Source organism: Oncorhynchus mykiss, chromosome 13, assembly GCF_057628025.1.
Source record: "Oncorhynchus mykiss isolate SJ-2025 chromosome 13, ASM5762802v1, whole genome shotgun sequence".
Lineage (NCBI taxonomy): Eukaryota > Metazoa > Chordata > Actinopteri > Salmoniformes > Salmonidae > Oncorhynchus > Oncorhynchus mykiss.
The window spans coordinates 26,973,177-26,994,500 of NC_143034.1; the positions used below are offsets into that span (position 1 = coordinate 26,973,177).

At 44.3% G+C, this 21,324-nt stretch overlaps 1 protein-coding gene across 2 annotated transcripts in view; it reads left to right on the forward strand.

The window, feature by feature from the left end:
* Positions 1-21,324, forward strand: part of ntn1a (netrin 1a) — a 91,885-nt gene that overhangs the window by 34,328 nt on the left and 36,233 nt on the right. For both annotated transcript variants that reach the window (XM_036940471.2, XM_036940472.2), the window contains exon 3: positions 14,493-14,681. In XM_036940471.2, the coding sequence (XP_036796366.2) occupies positions 14,493-14,681 (189 nt within the window). The remainder of the gene's footprint in view (positions 1-14,492; positions 14,682-21,324) is intronic.

Below are 21,324 nucleotides of genomic sequence, written 5' to 3' on the forward strand. Positions count from 1 at the left end.
GCTGGTTGTCCAGTGCTGGGCTAGGTGGAGAAGACACACTGTTAAGTAATACGGCTGGTTGTCCAGTGCTGGGCTAGGTGGAGAAGACACACTGTTAAGTAATACGGCTGGTTGTCCAGTGCTGGGCTAGGTGGAGAAGACACACTGTTAAGTAATACGGCTGGTTGTCCAGTGCTGGGCTAGGTGGAGAAGACACACTGTTAAGTAATACGGCTGGTTGTCCAGTGCTGGGCTAGGTGGAGAAGACACACTGTTAAGTAATACGGCTGGTTGTCCAGTGCCGGGCTAGGTGGAGAAGACACACTGTTAAGTAATACGGCTGGTTGTCCAACTGTGGAAAACAGAGTGGAACAGTATTATCATTGGTTTTGAAGGTCGTGTTGACGCCGGGACTTGCGCCGGGGTTTCGCGAAGGGTTGAGCAATTGTTTTACACAGTTTGGTTCCCGACTTCCCGTCGATGTGATGAGGTCTTGGTTCATTTTGATCAGGATCAGATAGAGGGCAGGATTTATCCAAAGATTTACCACAGTACCCATCGGATGAACTTTGGTCTGGCAAAAGGAAGCACGAAGCTCAGCACAACGATTCGGTCTGGAATTGACTGTGAAAAAGGAAAAACTGCTCCAATGCGCCAACAGTTAAATAAAATCCATTTCTAGTCCCCAATGCTCCCCTCTCTTACCGTTCAATAAAATAAAACCCAACCACTTCATAAGTGAAAGCAGAGATTTTGGTTTGCCCTCACTGAAAGCTATAAATCCAGACATCCTCAATCTGTATTGTGTTCAACACACTTCCCTGTGCCATTGACCAATCAGATTCATTTATTTGTGGAGCTCTCGGCTACAGTAACCGACCACTAGCCTGGTTACTCGTGGAGTTTTTGGCCACAATATCCCAAGTTTAACTCATGGTGAATACAGCGCTCAGTCTGGTTAAACCAGGCTTTGCGGATCCCACTGCTGACACCAGTGGGAGAGTTGAGGGCGATAGTGTCAGTGGATGCTCCAGCACTGTGTCCTCATGCTGTCTACCAATCAAATTCACCCATGGGAGTTCTTAGCTACAGGAACCTAATCGGATCCCACCCTTGACACAGTTGTCGGAGTTGTGACTGACAGTGCAAGTGGATGGATGCTCCTCCAGTCCAGCACTGCGTCCCCAATGGGTATCAGTCCCTCACGCTATTAAGACGGCTGGGTCTTTGTGGGTATTGTTTGGTGGGGGTCTATGGGAGGCCTGACAGCCCCTATTGTATTCTTTATTCACCCCTAAAGGGCTTTCACTGCCACGGCCTGAATGGGGCCTGTCCATGTCAGATTGCCCCCATGGCATTTTCAGGGCTTAGTTCACACACAACGCACCATCAGGATCAACAGCCTCAAGCCTTTAGTGTTCCCTGTGTGTTGGTATGTCGTTGTTTTACTGAAGAAGTAGAGGGAAGATCTTTTCCAGGCAACGGCGGCTTTATTTAGCAATTACTCATCCAAACACACGATTGAGAATAGACACAGAAACACTAACACTCACAGATGCTTAGATACTGTACACACACACACACACACACACACACACACACAAAATCTCTCTCCACACACAACCAGACAATAGAAGCCTTGCTTACTCAGCAAATTGAAGCACCTCAGATCAGAAGCCGGGCCCTTTACAAACTAGCCCTATTACAGGCTCCCAGCGTGAGGTGGAAGTGCCAGAGTGGCCCCGGGCCCCTACACACCCTCCAGGCCCCCGGGGCCACACCAGGGCTCCCTAACGAGAGGGCAGGCCGGACGTTAAATGGGCGCTAATGCGGAGAAAGAGGAGGCCATTGGGGCCCCTTTGTTGTTGGCCCCTGAGTGTGGCAAGATCAACAGGCCTGATTAGTCCCCATGCTGTGGGACTATCTGCCCCCATGGAGGCTTCCTTATCTGGGCTGCTTTAGGGTGAGTGATTTCTGCTACTGCAGGTTGCTGACGATGAAATGGTGGTGGAAGTGTGACCCATGAGAAACATATAGGGACTGGTAAGAGTCATAAAGGGTGGAGAGGACACATATGGGAAACGTTGTTTACATCCTGGAGCATACAGTACACCCGTGGGATAAAGTTACTCCTGAACACTGACCGAAGGAAGATTTCACATCTGTAACTTCTACCCAGAGCTACAGTACAGTATACAGTATAGTACCATTAGATATTTCAAACTGTACTCTACAGTCACCATGGGCCCTCAGTCTTCAGAAAGAACATTGTTTGCAGTACAACTGTCAAATTGAAAGTTGGATTATCTTCATTTTGGACCCATAGGCAATCCACTAGACTAGACATTCCACCTGGTTGAAACAGTGATGGAGAATCCTGCTCTGCAGTTAATGTTCATTCTCCTCCAGTCCCAAATCCTCTCTGCTTAGCATTAACCTTAGCCTTAGAACCCCGGCTTCATTAGGATTCCCCCTGCAGCAGAGCACCCCGCTTTCTCACAGCTCTTAATTGCGGCGGAATATGTTTTATTAGCCAACTGACAGAACAGAACAGAAACACAGGAGCTCAGGCTATTCCCGTCTGTCTGCGAGGGGAATTGACTAATTTGAAGGAGGAAAATGAACGATATGAGAATGCAAATGTGTAAGAAACATCCAGAGCCAGCGGCTGCCAGAGTTAAATTCTGAAATTAGACACAAACCCATAACAGCTTGACTGATATAAAAAAGGTTACACAGTTGGGGAAAGCCTGTTTTGGTTCGTAAAAAATCCTGCCCATTTGAAAACAGTTAAATTCAGATTTCAGTCCCACAGCTAGACCAGTACATATTTCATCACAACCACAGGAGGCTTAAAACACTGATGAAAATACAGCCCAGAACTCAATTGCACAAGGCTACGTCCCAAATGGCACCCTGTTCCCCATATAGTGTACTACTTTTGACCAGAGCCCTATGGTCCTTGGTAAAAAAGTAGTGCACTGAATAGGAAAAAGGGGGCCTTTTGCACACAACCCACATCTCTTTAATTAAGTGGAGCCTGAGATTTAACAAGCAACAGACTGATAAAAATCATATTTTATGTGCCAGAGACGAGTCATTAAAATGTGTGCATGTGAGACATGCCGAGAGAGAGAGAGAGAGAGCTAATTAGCAGTGATAAAGGAATTACATTTGCCTGATAGAATCTCAGCAGGCTGTCAGCACCTCTCCCTCTCTGTCCTCTCCCTCTCTGTCCTCTCCATCCCTGGGAAGTTTCAGGGAGGTCCTGCGCTGCCGCTCTGGCAGAGTGACCCCTCCACACCCACAAACTGACCCCCTCTTCCTCTGCCTCACACCTCCAGAAATCAGGCCCATGCCTCTCCCTTTCCTCCTACGCTCCCTGATTGTCTTTTATGCTTCTGGTTTAAATTTGTGGGCTTAAGTAGTTTCCTTGAGGTTGATATAAAGTATGGAAGTCACATAGATCTACAACCCTAGAAAGATCTACAACCCTAGACAGATCTACAACTCTAGACAGACCTACAACTCTAGACAGATCTACAACTCTAGACAGATCTACAACTCTAGACAGATCTACAACTCTAGACAGATCTACAACTCTAGACAGATCTACAACTCTAGACAGATCTACAACCCTAGACAGATCTACAACCCTAGAAAGACCTACAACTCTAGACAGATCTACAACTCTAGACAGATCTACAACTCTAGACAGATCTACAACTCTAGACAGATCTACAACTCTAGAATACACTTGGAGGATGGACCTGAAACAGGTCTGAAGGGGAAACTGTTACAAACTTGCCATGACGATCTTGTGCTGATGATTGCCAATTAAAGGAACATCAGGTACACATTTTTCAGTCAGATGGCTCTAAATGAATATTTCATGAAAATATGGAATAACATTGCGGGGACATGATTTCACATTGTGTCACACATGTAAGAATGGAACAACTTGTGCAAAGCGCATTTGTTTGTTTTGACTGAGCCTCCACTGTAACCTCTGTAGAGAGAGTGGCCATGGAGTCGACAGGGTCCTGTTTGACAATACAGACAGTTGTCTTTAATTAAATACGGAGCGTTTACGTTCTTACACATCGATACAGATACAGGTGTTTGTCTGAACGGGAATGACCTAAATCCTTCTCTTCCGGGCCATGCATTCAGACAAACGAAGGCCGCCGCTATGTTAAATGTGTGTTTCATTAGCAGCATATCGCTGACTCCATTCCCTTCATTCCCCACCTGGAAACTGATCTGAAATCAGAGTTTGTTATTGTGGGGCCTTGTCCACTCTGGTTAAGATGATCAAAGAACCGTCATCTTAATACGTTCCTTCCTGGTACGCTTTCTCTCTCTAATCTTTTATTTGTTTGTGTCACGCCAAGGTGATACTGTAGTTTCACATCAGACCTTTTTTCTTTTTCCAATTAAAAAAAGTTTAGATTTCCGTCAAACCATCAAAGCAATCCTGGAACATTCCGGTAACTTGTAAAATGAATCATCACCGTCTCCGTGGCTCCAACCCAAGACGTGTTCTCTTCCCTTCCCGTCCAAAATAACAGCTGGCTTTGTGCAAAATATTACAAAATGTTTGACGCACGCCGGATGATATTGAAACGGTCTGGACAGGAGAGGAGAACAAAAGGAAGAAGGCAAAAGGAGAATAGCTGGAGTTTTCTTTAATGAGAGAGACATGAATTGAATGGACGACTTAAAAGGAATGCGTCTCCCTAACCGCTCCAGCTGTATATGTAAGGGGTGTACAGCTTTTAAATACAGGGGCACGGTTTGACACTTGACCTGTGATTTCATATTTCTATTTTATGTTGACACTGTTCACTAAGGGTCCGATTCCGACTTAGGAAATATACGCTTTTCCTAGGCACATCTTTCCTACACACGCCTTTCCTACGCCAAGGGCGAAAGTGTGGTGTCAGATGTAATTTTTTTTTTTTTATTAAAATGCATTTCCTGCAATTCTACAGAGTTTGACATGACTTATTATGCCTCTCTTGAGGGATATTTTGAGGGGTATTTTGAAAACACAGTATAAGTGGAAGGATAAGTAGAGCTGGCCAATCAGCGGTCTACTCATTACATTTTTTTTATGATTGGTATACGCCCACACCATTTTGTCATTGAGGTAAGCCCACACCATTCCAACACAGAAAATATGCTTTTTTAACATACCTAATTACAATTTTTTGGGAAGGAAAACAATTGAACTCATATTGTAATTAATTACAGGTAATATTGAATTGAATCCTGAAAACACTGGGCAGTTACTTTAAGCGTAAAAATAACGACTTTAAACTGTATAACTTTTCAATGCGCCGTCATACCAGATAATTTAATGCATAAAACTCCAAACACCAAAACACCTTTTAGGTTTGGGAAAGTATGTATAAATCATGAAAAAAAATTGGTTTGGAGAGCCTTTACGCACCAAATATATTGATGAATAAAAAATACTGTGGTTTGATTCATCCTGAAAGTTGCCATATTCAAGTTCAATCTGTGAAATACAGGAAGGTTGACCATTTTTTTCAATAAGGGTTCAACAATAGTCCTATAAATCTACCCTAATCCTTACTAATCATGGAACTGTAATGACAACGGGTCCAGTCGTTGTGAACCGTGCTCCAGCTTTATCCTGTGTGGTCCATAATGACTCAAATAGGCTACATGTCCCCAAAAAATCATCTAAAACTATTGCTATGTGTAATTACAATCCCCTTCACCAAGCTGATTACTCATTTACTTAGCTCTTATCAATGTATAATTTACAGTGCATGGAGAATGATGTTATTTCTATCGGGGGAAAAGAAAGTAGATGCTTTTTCCACTCCGTCGGAGTTGTAACTACGTTGGAGCTGTCAAATTGGTGAGCGGCTGCTCTTGATCACTGTCAGGAAGCCACTAAACCGATCCGCTCGCGTAGAAGTTCAGAACAACAAAATGTAGTTGTAGAAATAATAAAGATCCAATTTAAACGAATTCAACGAAATAATGAGGATTTCTGTCAGCCTAATCGAGGTGTAGATTACATCTCACATTCCAGTGTTCGAACTTGTAAATAAGGCTGCATGGGATTTGTCCTAACGCGACTCCGTGCAGCCAATGGCAATGTCCGCTTTATGTATACAGCGCTAACGCAGTTCCACCTCCAACACCGCCAAAACCACCGTTAATGCGGATGTTGGCTAAAGTGGATATGATTTGAATAGAGCATTTAATCTGATTCAATAAAGCTCCCTCATTCGATCGAAGGTAAAACAGAATGTCAGCTATGACATTTTTGTTGTTGTTGAATTGACTGGCAGTTATTAGATGTGTACTAAACAACACCAGACTGCTCTTTCATCTGTATATTATGGCATCATTTGAAGTTGTCAGGACCGTCTAATCATATTGACTTGATGCTATAACTTGTTCCAAAGGGACCGTCTCAAAACATGCATTGTCAGGCCTATAAGTGTGACGTCACCCATTAAACTCTCTGAATACATTTGATTTATTTGGGAATTCCCAGCTCCGGAATGACCTAATGCCCAGCTTTTACCATGGCAGTGTCTGAATCAACAAATAAACCAGACAACAAAAACTATATTGTTCCAATGTAAAAGGAAAAATAACACACCACGAATAAACCACTGCGGTAACATGAAGCAATTGATGTAATTGTTGTCATGAAGTTTAATGCGTCAGATTTATTAGTTGATATCTGAGTGAGTATGATACATACGACATAGCTGCAGCGCTAGCGTAAATATTTCCCCTCTCTCTCTCTCTCAGATCACTTGAGGCTTTGTGTGTGTGTGTGTGTGTGTGTGTGTGTGTTTGAGTGTTCCTGCTGTTTTTATGGGCTTTGAGAAAGTGAGATGCTGTCGGGTTGTTGAGCAAAAAAACAGTCATTTTGTTCGCGAGAAACTATTATTTCTTTATAAGGGAGAGTAGAATTCCAGGACATGTGAATTATACACATACTACAGCATCGGTGTGGTCCTCAGTCCTGATATATTCAATATTGTCCTGGCTACAAGAGCTGTGGGAAGTGGGCCTAGCTAACTGTCATAAACGCCACATTTAAAAAAAAAAATTAAAAAATAAAAAATAAAAAAAAAATCATAGCCAAGGAGAGTGTCAACATTGAGTGAATCTGGCTGTCTGCCAATAGCCTAAGAGGCTGCTGTCAGTTGCGGATGTGTGAATCAAAATGATTGTTTGTGACTGGCGCACTTTAACTACAACGCAAGGCCTTACGGCTGAAGTCAGAGAAAGATGGGAAAGATTTAAAAATCACAGACGATATCATTATACCCCCTACGTAAGGCTTTAAATTGTGCAAGGAATCTAAAGCAGTAGTGTGTGTGTGTGTGTGTGTGTGCGAGCGTACATTAGAGTGTGTGTGCGTGCGTGTTGGTCTGGCACGGCTGAAGGTGTACCATAGAGTGCAGTCATATGTGTCCGTTTTTTCCAATCAGAATTTTATACCCACTTGTAGAGTGGATTAAAGTGGATTAGATCTCTAGCATGAATCTAGTCTGAGGTGGGATCTCCTGGCTGTACGTCAATTATGTGATCTTCTTACTTTCGGCTGTATGGAGCACAACTCCCTCTCAACTACTGCGGGTGCGTGTCTAATGTAATGTTTCCTTCAGTCTCCAGATATAGACCAGTCCTAAGCATGCTGTCTATAGGTTAGCAGGGTAGAGGGCATTGAACTGTTGACCCTAATAGTGCACTTCTTTGTGACCAGAGGGGCTCTGGTTAAAAGTCATACAATGTCATTTTGAGACACATTTGGTGCTCAGTGTTGCGTCATGCCTTGCATTCTAAAAATGTCTGTAATGTGCTGTAATACCGGGCCATTCTGCTGCTGATGTAACAAGCAGAATTCATCAACCCCTCCACACATGGACAACATAAACACACACACACCTCCCTTCTCCCCTTCGCCGCCGAAACCGCTCGAAAACCAAAACAATCGCCGAAGTAGAGACACACAATATTTTCTCATTTTGTCTTCAGGGGCTTTCTGGGTCTAATCTGATTACTTTCAGGGGCGCCCGTAGGATTAAAAGTAAACTGCGTGTCGGGGCTTCCCCGCCTGTCTGTTTTAAACCTAGGGGCAGAATAGCAAGAGCCTCCTGCTCCTTACCCCTGCTCCCTACTCCTGCTCCCTGCTCCCTACCCCTGCTCCCTACCCCTGCTCCCTACCCCTGCTGCCTACCCCTGCTCCCTAATCCTGCTCCCTACCCCTGCTCCCTGCTCCCTACCCCTGCTGCCTACCCCTGCTCCCTGCTCCCTGCGCCTGCTCCCTACCCCTGCTCCCTACTCCTGCTCCTTACCCCTGCTCCCTGCTCCCTACCCCTGCTCCCTACCCCTGCTCCCTACCCATGCTCCCTACTCCTGTTCCCTGCTCCCTACCCATGCTCCCTACTCCCTACCCCTGCTCCCTACTCCTGCTCCCTTTTCTCATCTCCTGCTCCCTGCTCCCTAATCCTGCTCCCTACCCCTACCCCTGCTCCCTACCCATGTTCCCTATCCCTGCTCCCTACTCCTGCTCCCTACCCCTGCTCCCTACTCATGCTCTCTACTCCTGCTTCCTACCCCTGCCTCCTGCTCCCTACCCCTGTTCCCTACTCCCGTTCCCTGCTCCCGTTCCCTGCTCCCTACTCCCTGCTCCCTACTCCCTGCTCCCTACTCCCTGCTCCCTACTCCTGCTCCCTAACCCTGCTCCCTACCCCTGCTCCCTACCCTTGCTCCCTAACCCTGCTCCCTACTCCCTACTCCTGCTCCCTACTCCTACTCCTGCTCCCTACCCCTGCTCCCTACTCCCTACCCCTGCTCCCTACCCCTGCTCCCTACACCTGCTCCCTACCCCTGCTCCCTATTCCTGCTCCCTACCCCTGCTCCCTACTCCTACTCCTGCTCCCTACCCCTGCTCCCTACTCCTGCTCTGACACTCTGGTGTTGGGTGTTGCTATTGCATCTGGTTTAGGGGGATAGTGAAGGGTTGAGGCGACTGGGAGACGGAATTCGTGGTGTTTGTGGAATAACGATGACAGGACTCAGGTCAGTCTGTGACCCCTGAATGTTACAACGGATGGACGGGCGGTTGGGCAGACGGACAGTGAGATGAACATTTTTGAAAATGTCTTGCAGAGTGGGTGGTCAGGCTCTAATTAAGGTTTTATATGGCTCCAATTAAGTTTAGACGTATATAAATGTATTCAGTAACGAAGTTCTTCATAGCAGTCAATTTCCTGAACAAATCCATCTCTATATGAAACTAGACCAACAGTTGTCGAGTGGAACATACCTCAACTTGAGCTTGACTCCAAGGGTCAAACTTTCTCGTTAATTAGGAAAATGAGGAAGCAGGGCTGTGTGTTAGTGATAGCAATGGGGTCAGTCCGAGAGCCTGGGGACCGTTCGGAGCGAACATCTGCCAATTTTGCAACACACACACAAACACACTCTCTTTAGATCCAACTCTCTCTGGTGGTCCAATGTGGGGTGTTTCTCAGGATGTGCGAGAAACAGTAACAACTGATAGATCTAGGCCTCATTTTATATTCCCCATAAATACCACAGTATTTTTCTTTCTAATATTTTTTCTTAGGCGTTATAATTCAAATAACTTAAAAAAATGTTTTTATTTTATTAATGAATTTTTTTAAGAAACGTATTTGGGGGATTGATTAATGGTCCTCTTTACAGTAGGTGTGAGTGTCATTAGGAGGACTCAGCTTAGCTTGATCCAGCGAACTCAATTATATGTGCTTAAAGGGATCAGTAAACACATTTTACTACCTGTGGGTCATTAACTAGTGGTGGGTTGCCGCGGTAACCCAACCTGAAGGGTTAGAGTTGATAGCCCCGTGAGGTTTGAAAATTACCACACTTTTGCTTCCTGGTCTAATTTTTTACTTCCAGATTCAAATTTTACATGAAATGTACAGTATGTTCCATTTATATGAAACAAAACAAGTAGAAATTGCACTACAAATAATTGTGTCATGTCTCTTCGTTGAATATTTTCAGTTATCACCTTGCTTTCGTAATAGTAGATAATGTGTTCTCATGCCCCGAAGACAAAATGTGTATTTTATTAATTTATTTAACTAGGCAAGTCAGTTAAGAACAAATTCTTATTTACAATGACGGGCTGTACAGTTGGTAAATGGGAGAGAGAGAATGCACTTCAAAACACACAGTACGTGCCAGGCATTCCTATGTGTGTGTGTTGAGGTGCATTGGAGTCTCATGGTCGTATAGGTAGGTGTGTGTGCTGAAAGGTCTGGCAGGAGCGAGGCGCCTGCAGCTTTTGTGTGTTTCTCTATTGAAGGGCAGTCACCCTGAATCCTGCCTGGCCCACGGAGCAGGTGTGACTAGCTTATTTCTGTTTGTGTGCGTCTGTGTTGAAAGTAGCGGAAAACACAATTGTTCTCTTTCTCTCATTTGGCTGGGGTCTCATCACAGGAATCCCACCGTAGAAGTGTGTGTTTGCATATGTTTGAGCGGTGTGTGTGTTTAACAGCACCAGCGGGGGTTGCTCTCCAGCCTCCTCTAGTTCCTCTGCGACTGTGAAGGTGTCTCAACTTCAGACGAGGCCTGTCAGGAAGAGCTGCGGCTGTGAAACCTCAGCACAGAGAATGTCCCAGGTCAATGCAGGTGTTAAAACAACATGGGCCTTGTCTTCAGAGCTCTGAAATATAGAAAAAACCCACAAGTATAACAGGTATTCAATGGCGAGCGGCTGTATCGCCATAGTTACCACCAAGACAAAGCAAGATGATTATTTGGTTGAACTCATGAAAGGGGGGGGGGGACGGCTCCACATGAATGAATGGATAAGGGTTGAATGAAGCCTGAATGACATCACAACATTGCAGGAAACGCGATAAGCCAATACCAGACAAGCAAGCGGCACATCAGCTTTTATCTTCAATTGTTTTTCATTAAGTCTAGCAGAGAAGGAAACTACCAGAATGATGTAATCGTTAAAGCAGTTTGTACTCAAACACTTTGATATTCGTATGTTGCTCAGTTAAATGTCATGTGGCATTTCTTTCTCAGTGCATTGAGAGCACGGTGCAATGCATTGCTGGAACCCCTCTCAAGCCCAGGAGGATTTGACTGAAGACAAGAGGTCTGACTCTGTACGGGCTACTGTGATGCAGGTCTATCACTTTTTAAGGTTCTAAGAACCAGAAACTTAGATAAAGTGTGTTTTGCTCTTTCCTATTGGTCGCAATTGGAACCAGTTACTGTAGCTTGAAGCGTATTACACCTTTGCATCCCAGTTGCATACTGCATAATAGCCAACACGCCCTGTAGCATAGCTCTGTTCTTGTAAAGATGGAGAGAATGGATATTGCCCAGCTGTTGTAATCCCTGCTCCCACCATTAGACAGGAAGTGAAGGAGTCTGGGTAGTGTAACTATAGAGCTGCCTGGAGCAGTCTGAGCAGTGATCCGGCAGCCTGAGGGAGCGGACACACCACACCGAGTGTCCATCTGCCGTTCATTCGTGGTTCGTCCGGGTGCTTTTTTAACAAATCAAAAACTGAAAAATTGGGCGTGCAAAATTATTCAGCCCCCTTAAGTTAATACTTTGTAGCGCCACCTTTTGCTGCGATTACAGCTGTAAGTCGCTTGGGGTATGTCTCTATCAGTTTTGCACATCGAGAGACTGACATTTTTTCCCATTCCTCCTTGCAAAACAGCTCGAGCTCAGTGAGGTTGGGTGGAGAGCATTTGTGAACAGCAGTTTTCAGTTCTTTCCACAGATTCTCGATTGGATTCAGGTCTGGACTTTGACTTGGCCATTCTAACACCTGGATATGTTTATTTTTGAACCATTCCATTGTAGATTTTGCTTTATGTTTTGGATCATTGTCTTGTTGGAAGACAAATCTCCGTCCCAGTCTCAGGTCTTTTGCAGACTCCATCAGGTTTTCTTCCAGAATGGTCCTGTATTTGGCTCCATTCATCTTCCCATCAATTTTAACCATCTTCCCTGTCCCTGCTGAAGAAAAGCAGGCCCAAACCATGATGCTGCCACCACCATGTTTGACAGTGGGGATGGTGTGTTCAGCTGTGTTGCTTTTACGCCAAACATAACGTTTTGCATTGTTGCCAAAAAGTTCAATTTTGGTTTCATCTGACCAGAGCACCTTCTTCCACATGTTTGGTGTGTCTCCCAGGTGGCTTGTGGCAAACTTTAAACAACACTTTTTATGGATATCCTTAAGAAATGGCTTTCTTCTTGCCACTCTTCCATAAAGGCCAGATTTGTGCAATATACGACTGATTGTTGTCCTATGGACAGAGTCTCCCACCTCAGCTGTAGATCTCTGCAGTTCATCCAGAGTGATCATGGGCCTCTTGGCTGCATCTGTGATCAGTCTTCTCCTTGTATGAGCTGAAAGTTTAGAGGGACAGCCAGGTCTTGGTAGATTTGCAGTGGTCTGATACTCCTTCCATTTCAATATTATCGCTTGCACAGTGCTCCTTGGGATGTTTAAAGCTTGGGAAATCTTTTTGTATCCAAATCTGGCTTTAAACTTCTTCACAACAGTATCTCGGACCTGCCTGGTGTGTTCCTTGTTCTTCATGATGCTCTCTGCGCTTTTAACGGACCTCTGAGACTATCACAGTGCAGGTGCATTTATACGGAGACTTGATTACACACAGGTGGATTGTATTTATCATCATTAGTCATTTAGGTCAACATTGGATCATTCAGAGATCCTCACTAAACTTCTGGAGAGAGTTTGCTGCACTGAAAGTAAAGGGGCTGAATAATTTTGCACGCCCAATTTTTCAGTTTTTGATTTGTTAAAAAAGTTTGAAATATCCAATAAATGTCGTACCACTTCATGATTGTGTCCCACTTGTTGTTGATTCTTCACAAAAAAATACAGTTTTATATCTTTATGTTTGAAGCCTGAAATGTGGCAAAAGGTCGCAAAGTTCAAGGGGGCCGAATACTTTCGCAAGGCACTCTCTGCCGGTAAATGCTACCGGTGTGTCCGTTCCTTAACTCTCTCTGCCAGCAATCCCTAAACCTCCGGGCCACCAGGCAAGAGGGTTAAGGGAAGGATAGGTTTCCTATGCGATGCCCCCAAGGCAGATGGGTAGTTTTCCACCGTGATGCCTCTAAGGAAGTGAGAGGTGAGGGGGCTAAAGCCCAGTGTGAGCCCAGGCAACTAAAAATCAACAGTCCCAGAGCGGGAAGAAAACAAGCAAAAGAGGATAGCCCTAATTAAGGACCCCTGGTGTCCGGTAGAGAGCTGGGAAACCAGACCCTTCAGATAAGGGACTGAGCTGTGTGTGGACCCCCTGAGACTCCTCTCCAGTCTCTAACATAACTTGTGTGAAGGAGCTAATTACAGTGTCTGGACTAAAACACCACAGCCCTTCAATGGATCGTTGTTTTAACTGGTGCAAGCTAAGAAGCGACTCTATTCCATAGATTGTGATGGGCACATGGTAACAGGAAGTAGCCTACTTGAGTGTGTGTGTTTTGGGAGGGAGTGGGCTGAAAAACATGGGCAGATGTTACAGGGTGGAGCCCTATCCACATGTTCCCTCCCTCCCCCCTCCTGTGGCATTGTGATGCAGTATTTGGTGCTGTACATTGTAGTGGAACTATTGTATCCTGTGGTAAATCATTGACAAGGAAGGGAGACCCAGACGGGACGTGTGTGTGTGTGTGTGTGTGTGTGTGTGTGTGTGTGTGTGTGTGTGTGTGTGTGTGTGTGTGTGTGTGTGTGTGTGTGTGTGTGTGTGTGTGTGTGTGTGTGTGTGTGTGTGTGTGTGTGTGTGTGTGTGTGTGTGTGTGTGTGTGTGTGTGTGTGTGTGTGTAGTCAGACGGGGGGTTTAATGAAGTTAAGCCAAACGACGAGTCATGAATAAACATCAGCTGGCTAATTAAACTTGGCCGTAGCAACTTTATTCATTAGTAAACCAGCAGCAAACACGACCGGGGATTTGGTGTGGAATGATAATACTGTACTGAAACCTTGTCTGCTAGGAGGAGAGAATAACCTTGAGAGAGAGGGGAGGGCAGAGTGTGAGAGAGAGAGAGAGAAATAGATAGAGAGAACAAGAGAGAGCGAAAACAACTCGACTCAGCTCAGTGCTTGACCTCATTATCAGGGAAGTTAACTCTCACAGTATCTTACCTTGGGGGAGGGGGAGGGGGGGGGGGGGGGGGGGGGGGCTGATCTGCTGAGGCCCAGGTGTCAAGTAGGATTTGTATATCTGGTAAACATACACATAGAGAATACTGTAATTATTCACAACGCTTTACCGGTTGTCAGGCACCAGACTGATAAGTGAGGTGTAGGCATCCAGAAGTGGTGTAGATACACTGCAGTAATCTATAGAGTTTTTAATTCAATTGAAGAATGTATATATATATATATATATATATATATATTGTTCCCCTTTGTTCTTCCCCTGATTCTCCCTTCCTTTCTGTCTCTGCAGCCTGTAACTGTAACCTGCATGCCAGGCGATGCCGTTTCAACATGGAGCTGTACAAGTTGTCTGGGAGGAAGAGCGGAGGAGTCTGTCTCAACTGTCGCCACAACACGGCCGGACGCCACTGTCACTACTGCAAGGAGGGTTACTACAGAGACCTGTCCAAAACCATCTCTCACAGGAAAGCCTGCAAAGGTACGAGGGGTCTGGTGAGGGCTTCTGTCCCGGTCTGACTGTTAACTCTGGGGCTCTCTTGTTGCTATAGTGACATGATATGATACACAACTGTTATCCAAAGTTACACTTTATGTCATAAATTGAGTACATTTAGAAATTCTCCTCATCTGAAAACATCATGTTGTAATATTTATTTATTTAATAACCCAGCTAGTCATGGTGACTGGTGAATAATTAACCACTAAGCTATGTGGGAGGGACATCTCCTATGTAAAAGTTAAGAGCAGAATCAGGAGAATTTGAAAAAAACAGGGATCCATACATTCCTGGCCTGTCTTACCCCCATCCAGCTCTGTCAGTGGAGATGGGTCAGTGGGAGTCTGTGGTGAGGTAGGGGTTTGGGGGGTCTCCTCACTGACACAGAGTTATTTGGCTTCATTTGGGGCGAGGGATGGGGGGGATGACAGGGCAAGCAAAACAAACAGGAGAGGTGTGAAGTGATCCCCGGGCGAGGCGCAGGTCAGATGAGTGAGAGGAATGGGTAGGAGGCGACAGGAGGGGGGGACGCACTTCTACACCACGTGTGCTCATCAGGGTTCATCAGGCAGTGGGAGGGTGTAAAGGACGCCACAATTTCCTGGCGTTTTTGACCTTCACCTCGGGAGAGAAGAGGGTAAAAAGAAAGAGAGGGAGAAGAAAGATGAAGTTTTCAAACCTCCTATAGCTGAAGGGGACGATAACAGGGAGCTAAAGTTCTGTTCAAACAAGGCCCCGGTAACACTGTGAACGTGCCCCGCATTCTCTCACACACACACACACACACACACACACACACACACACACTCTCTCTCTCTATAGAGTGCTTCCTTCCAAGGGCGGACTAAAGGGAAATATTACACCCCATGTTTTCCCACATTATTCATGGAGGAAGTAAATAAACAAACAAATCAATCAGTTTGACAGAGAGGCTGCCTTGTCTGTCTGAGAAAAAAGTGCATCTGTTCACTCAACCCATAGACAAGCCATAGACAAGCCATAGACAAGCCATAGACAAGCCATAGACACTATTCACAGGAGGAGGGATGCCTAAGTCGATGTATTTCAACTGTTATGTTGTTTTCTTCATTTATCCACACCTGACATCAACACTACAGTATGAATGTGGAATAAGTGTCTATTTCCTGTATTGTTTGTGATTATTTGCTTGTGTCTGTTCAATGTCATATTTTCACATAACTGCAAAACATGAATTTGCTATAAAGTTAAATTTCTAAAAGATTTGACAGAAAGAGAGAGAGAGATTGAGAGTAAACCATCCGATTTATCCAAACACCACATCCAGCATGATTCATTCTTCTGCATGAAAAAAAGTCCTAATAACAAGTCATGGAACCTAACCCAAACATCCATCCATCCCATTATTGCAGTGTTCCCAACTGACATGAACACTTCGGGAATGTCGATTCGGAATGCAAACAGACATCCATCTCTATGAGGCTGTGTATCATTAACCCCCATACTATATACCCTCCCCATCTCTATGAGGCTGTGTATCATTAACCCCCATACTATATACCCTCCCCATCTCTATGAGGCTGTGTATCATTAACCCCCATACTATATACCCTCCCCATCTCTATGAGGCTGTGTATCATTAACCCCCATACTATATACCCTCCCCATCTCTATGAGGCTGTGTATCATTAACCCCCATACTATATACCCTCCCCATCTCTGAGGCTGTGTATCATTAACCCCCATACTATATACCCTCCCCATCTCTATGAGGCTGTGTATCATTAACCCCCATACTATATACCCTCCCCATCTCTATGAGGCTGTGTATCATTAACCCCCATACTATATACCCTCCCCATCTCTATGAGGCTGTGTATCATTAACCCCCATACTATATACCCTCCCCATCTCTATGAGGCTGTGTATCATTAACCCCCATACTATATACCCTCCCCATCTCTATGAGGCTGTGTATCATTAACCCCCATACTATATACCCTCCCCATCTCTATGAGGCTGTGTATCATTAACCCCCATACTATATACCCTCCCCATCTCTATGAGGCTGTGTATCATTAACCCCCATACTATATACCCTCCCCATCTCTATGAGGCTGTGTATCATTAACCCCCATACTATATACCCTCCCCATCTCTATGAGGCTGTGTATCATTAACCCCCATACTATATACCCTCCCCATCTCTATGAGGCTGTCTAATTGTTGGGGATTTAACCTCTGTTACTCAAATCCATCCCTTTTTCATGTGGACAAGACTTGATTGTTTCAGCACCATAACTCACCCTCACGGTGGACTTCCCTGTGATTCCTTAAAGTCTACTGATGCATTTTATCACCGTGTTGATTTTAGATAATCATATTTAATTCAATTAACATTTGAATTCAATGACATTTATTCATCAATTATATTTATTCATTTATATTTATGCCGCAGTGCTCCCCGATATGTGTGCGAAGCTCCACTATCAAAAGACTACTGCTCGTCTTTTACCCCTATTTTCAGAACCGTAGCAGATTTTAATAAGGACCAAAATGAATAATCCATCTTACTCCCAGGTGAACCCTTTTACTCTGGCTTTTTATTAAATATGATTTGCTTTACTTGGAGAGCTAATGAAGACCTCTGGTTCTGAGTCAGAGGCCACAGAGGATTTCCGTGTGTGTGTGTGTGTGTGTGTGTGTGTGTGTGTCAGAGGCCACGGAGGATTTCTCAGACGTAGCTGAATTAGGGTCAACAAACTAGCAGGAATTCGCTAATGGATTCACTGCAGCTTTGAGTAGTTAGTTAAGCCAAAGTTGAAATGCCACTCAAAACCCTCAATATGCACAATGAGTGTTTGGGTCTATAGCTACTGCAGAGCCTAGAGTAACCAACTTTATTTCTGTTGAGATTTTGCAAGTCTAGTTTCCTAGTTAAAAAATAAATGTTAGGATTTACTGTAAATGATTAATTCAACATTATGTCCATTATTTAATGGCAGGAGACTGATGCCTTAAATATTATGTCAAAACAACTTGTCAAAAAGCTGGGAAAAATGCATCAGTGTGGACCTCTAGGCATCTAATTCTGAACGTGTGTATCCGGGACATGTGGGGCTGGCTCTGAACGTCTCTTGACTCCTTTGATTGTACCAACTGCCAACACTACCGACATGGAAAACCGAGAACTCTCTGTGCCTCCTTCATCATCTCAATGTCTTCTTTTCTCCAGGCTGGTCTTCATCTTTTTGACTCATGCTCGTAACTGCATGATTCTCTCCCTCTTCGCTGCTGCCAACTTGATGGCCAAACTGTACACATCTCTCCTGTTACTTTATATGTGATGTTTTTAACATAGGTTGTGGAATATGACGTGGTTCCAGTTTTTATTTCTAGAAGATTCTAGGAATGGAGTCTACATCTGTGTTTTTTTTTTTGGGGGGGGGATCTAGTGAGGATTGAGTCAAGCTTCTTGCTTATGGTCTCGAGAACTTTTACAAGCCTTAGGGCTCAATAGCATTTGCTGGCCGAGAGTACTTAACACCTCTGAACGTAATTTGCGAACCGAGTGAAAGAGCGCGCTGAACGATCTGCGGACGAAAGCTAGATCGACATTCGGTGTGATGTGTGAGAGCTGGGCAGATACAGTATGTAGAGGCACACAGGCTCTGTCTCTCTGTCTCTCTGTGTCTCTGTGTCTCTGTGTCTCTCTGTCTCTCTGTCTCTGTGTTAATGAAGTTACCACATACAGTGCTTTACCTATTATATATCAACTCCTATGAACCATCTCGTGCTTAGCTTGTAAAATGATTTAAAGTCTGCCATATCATAACTCAAGATAATTCAATGAAAACTAAAACCGTGTAACTAATGTGTGTTCGCTCCAGCAGTGACATAAATACACACCATGCAGCTACACTAAAGTGACAGCAATTAAGGCCCTCAGTCATTTATTGTTCAACGGGAACCTTTGCTGGGTAGCTCTTGGGCAGAATAAGTCCTTTAGCAATACAAGAGGGTAGAAGAGTACAGAGTCTTGCTTTTATATGAGAAACTCGATCACTTCAAATGACTCCCATGTGAGACCATTGCGAAGGAAACTGAGAGCAACCGGCCATTTTGGCCCCGAAAGAACAGTGCCCAGAGCCTAGATTTATGGCTTCACCCCTCATTGACTAGATCGTAAACACAGAATGCATTTTGATTGAGGGCCTGGGCCCGAAGTGACTACTTTTGGAAGGTGCATCTTGTTCGTTTCTCCAACACCTTTGTTGGCAGAGCTATAATAATATCCCATTTTGGCACAGTGTTCGGGCGTGGCCCAAGGCCCACCATGCTTACAGTTTATTGGATAGGGAACCTATTGTTGATACCACACAGGAGGTTGGGCCTAAATCCCATGCAAGTATAGATAGTTAATTAACATGGTATGATAGCCAAGGTGGGCAAAAAGGTAGAAGCTCTCTGGGTGGTCTGGTTACGAATCGAACAAACTCCGCACTGCAAATATTAGTTGAGTTGATGAAGAGTTTGATACGCTGGCTACCATGGCACCCCTTTTAGGAGGTTTGTGGCCAAGTAATACTCAGATGCTTTGATAACGGTAAAGAAACTAAATCATTGACACCAGCCTTGGATCTTTGGTTATGATGCTTTAAAAATCTGACGATGAAAGGAGAGTGTCTGAAAGTTATTCTACTGAGAGAAATCCCAAGCTTAGTGCAGCGGGGCACCGTATTAGTGCCATTACTTTAATCGTAATTCACACCGTAACGTCAGCCAGTGTGTAATTACTTCAGTGAGCTGAACCATGAGGAACAAGTTTAACAAACAGAACAAAAATGTGTCTTTGTCAAAGGAAACTCTTACTTTCAGTTAGAATAACATGTAGAAGTTATTACGTTTCTCCTCTCCATATGTCTCGCACTGTAGAACTGTTTTAACCATAAATAACATTATGGTAGAGATTTTTTTTTTTTAAAGAGTGTTTCTGGAAACGAAAAATAAAGTCATATTTATGTTGCTGTTGTCAATTATAATGACTTACATGTATTGTGTTGCATGTAAAATGGCAACTATATAGGAATAATATTGTCTGTATGCCCATAGGCTCTTGCCTTGGCCAAAAGTGTGACATCCCTAAGGTTTCCCCCCCAAAAATGTATCAATAAAATACCAAAACTTATGAAAAACCAAATTGAGATAGACATTCCCTGTATCAGATAAACATGTAATTGAAAAAAGGCCTGAGTCATGTAACACTATTTAATCTCTCCTCTCCACACATTTTTTTGCGGACCAGTAGAAACCTAATTATAATAGAACACAGACATGGCTCGGGTTGGGCCTTATCCAACAGCCAACAAATTATTCTTATAGGCACCGAACGCACAAACCCAAACTGAGGGGGAGCTTTGCAGTTCAAACTTCAAATGCTTTATGGTAAACGATTGGCAGAGTTAAAACATTCTCACATTGAGCAATGATCGTCTCCTATGAAGAGCGAGCTCCTTTGAAATGCCTTCCATCACCCTCCCTGTTAACCAAGAACATTTTTCACTCTTTTATGTGCAACTCCCTCCTCAAAGTGTGTGTGTGTGTTACACTAGTAGGGAACGCAATCATAGCTCCATCTGAGCCTCTTCAAGGTCTTCATATAGAGGAACGAAACATTTATAAACAGGACCAAGTCCCTCAACCTTCAGAGCCTAAAAAGGCCTATTCTCTCCAACTGCTCCTTTAACTAGCTCATCTTGAGGACCAAGAGAAGCACTTTCTCCCCACTTCAAGTGTGTGTCAGAGGTTGGAAGGAGCTAGCCTTTTGCTAGCCTAGCTAGCCCCTGTAACTAGCTCATCATGAGGGGCTCATTAGCACTTTCTCTGCCCTCTACAAGTGTGTGTGAATGAGGCCTGGAGGATGGAAGGAGTTAGCCTTTTTCGCTAGCTAGTGTCCCTATCTTGCCCAGCCATCTGGAGTAGCTGTGAGGAAGGATAGCAGGATAACGTAGCTACTTAAGTGCTAAGTGGACACACACTTAAAGCTTAAACTCTCACCAGGTGGGCCCCCAGCAGGCTGTTGCAGTCAGCAAGGGCAGGAGGAGAGAGACACCATTGTAAATACAACCCATATTTATGTTTATTTATTTTCCTTTTTGTACTTTAACTATATGCCCATCGTTGCAACACTGTATATAGCTATAATATGACATGAAATGTCTCTATTCCTTTGGAACTTTTGTGAGTGTAATGTTTACTGTTCATTTTATATTCTTTATTTCACTTTTGTTTATTATCTATTTCACTTGCTTTGGAAATGTAAACATGTGTTTCCCATGCTAATAAAGGCCTTTGAACTGAATTGAAATTGAGAGCGAGAGAGAGAGAGAGAGAGAGAGAGAGCATGAGCGAGTGAGAGCGATAGAGTGAGAGAACAAGAGAGTCAGAATGAGAGAGAAAACGAGAGAACAAGCGAAAAAGAGCGGCCCACCTGCAGACCATGTGCGGAGCAACTTGATTTACTGGCAGGCTTAAGCTGTGGTTAGTGGGGCAGACGCTCTTAAAAACACAGTGCTAGCTCTCAGAAGCTCTGAAGAGGGCCGCACTTTGCCCTCCCTAACGCCCCCCCCCCCCCCCCCCCCCATAC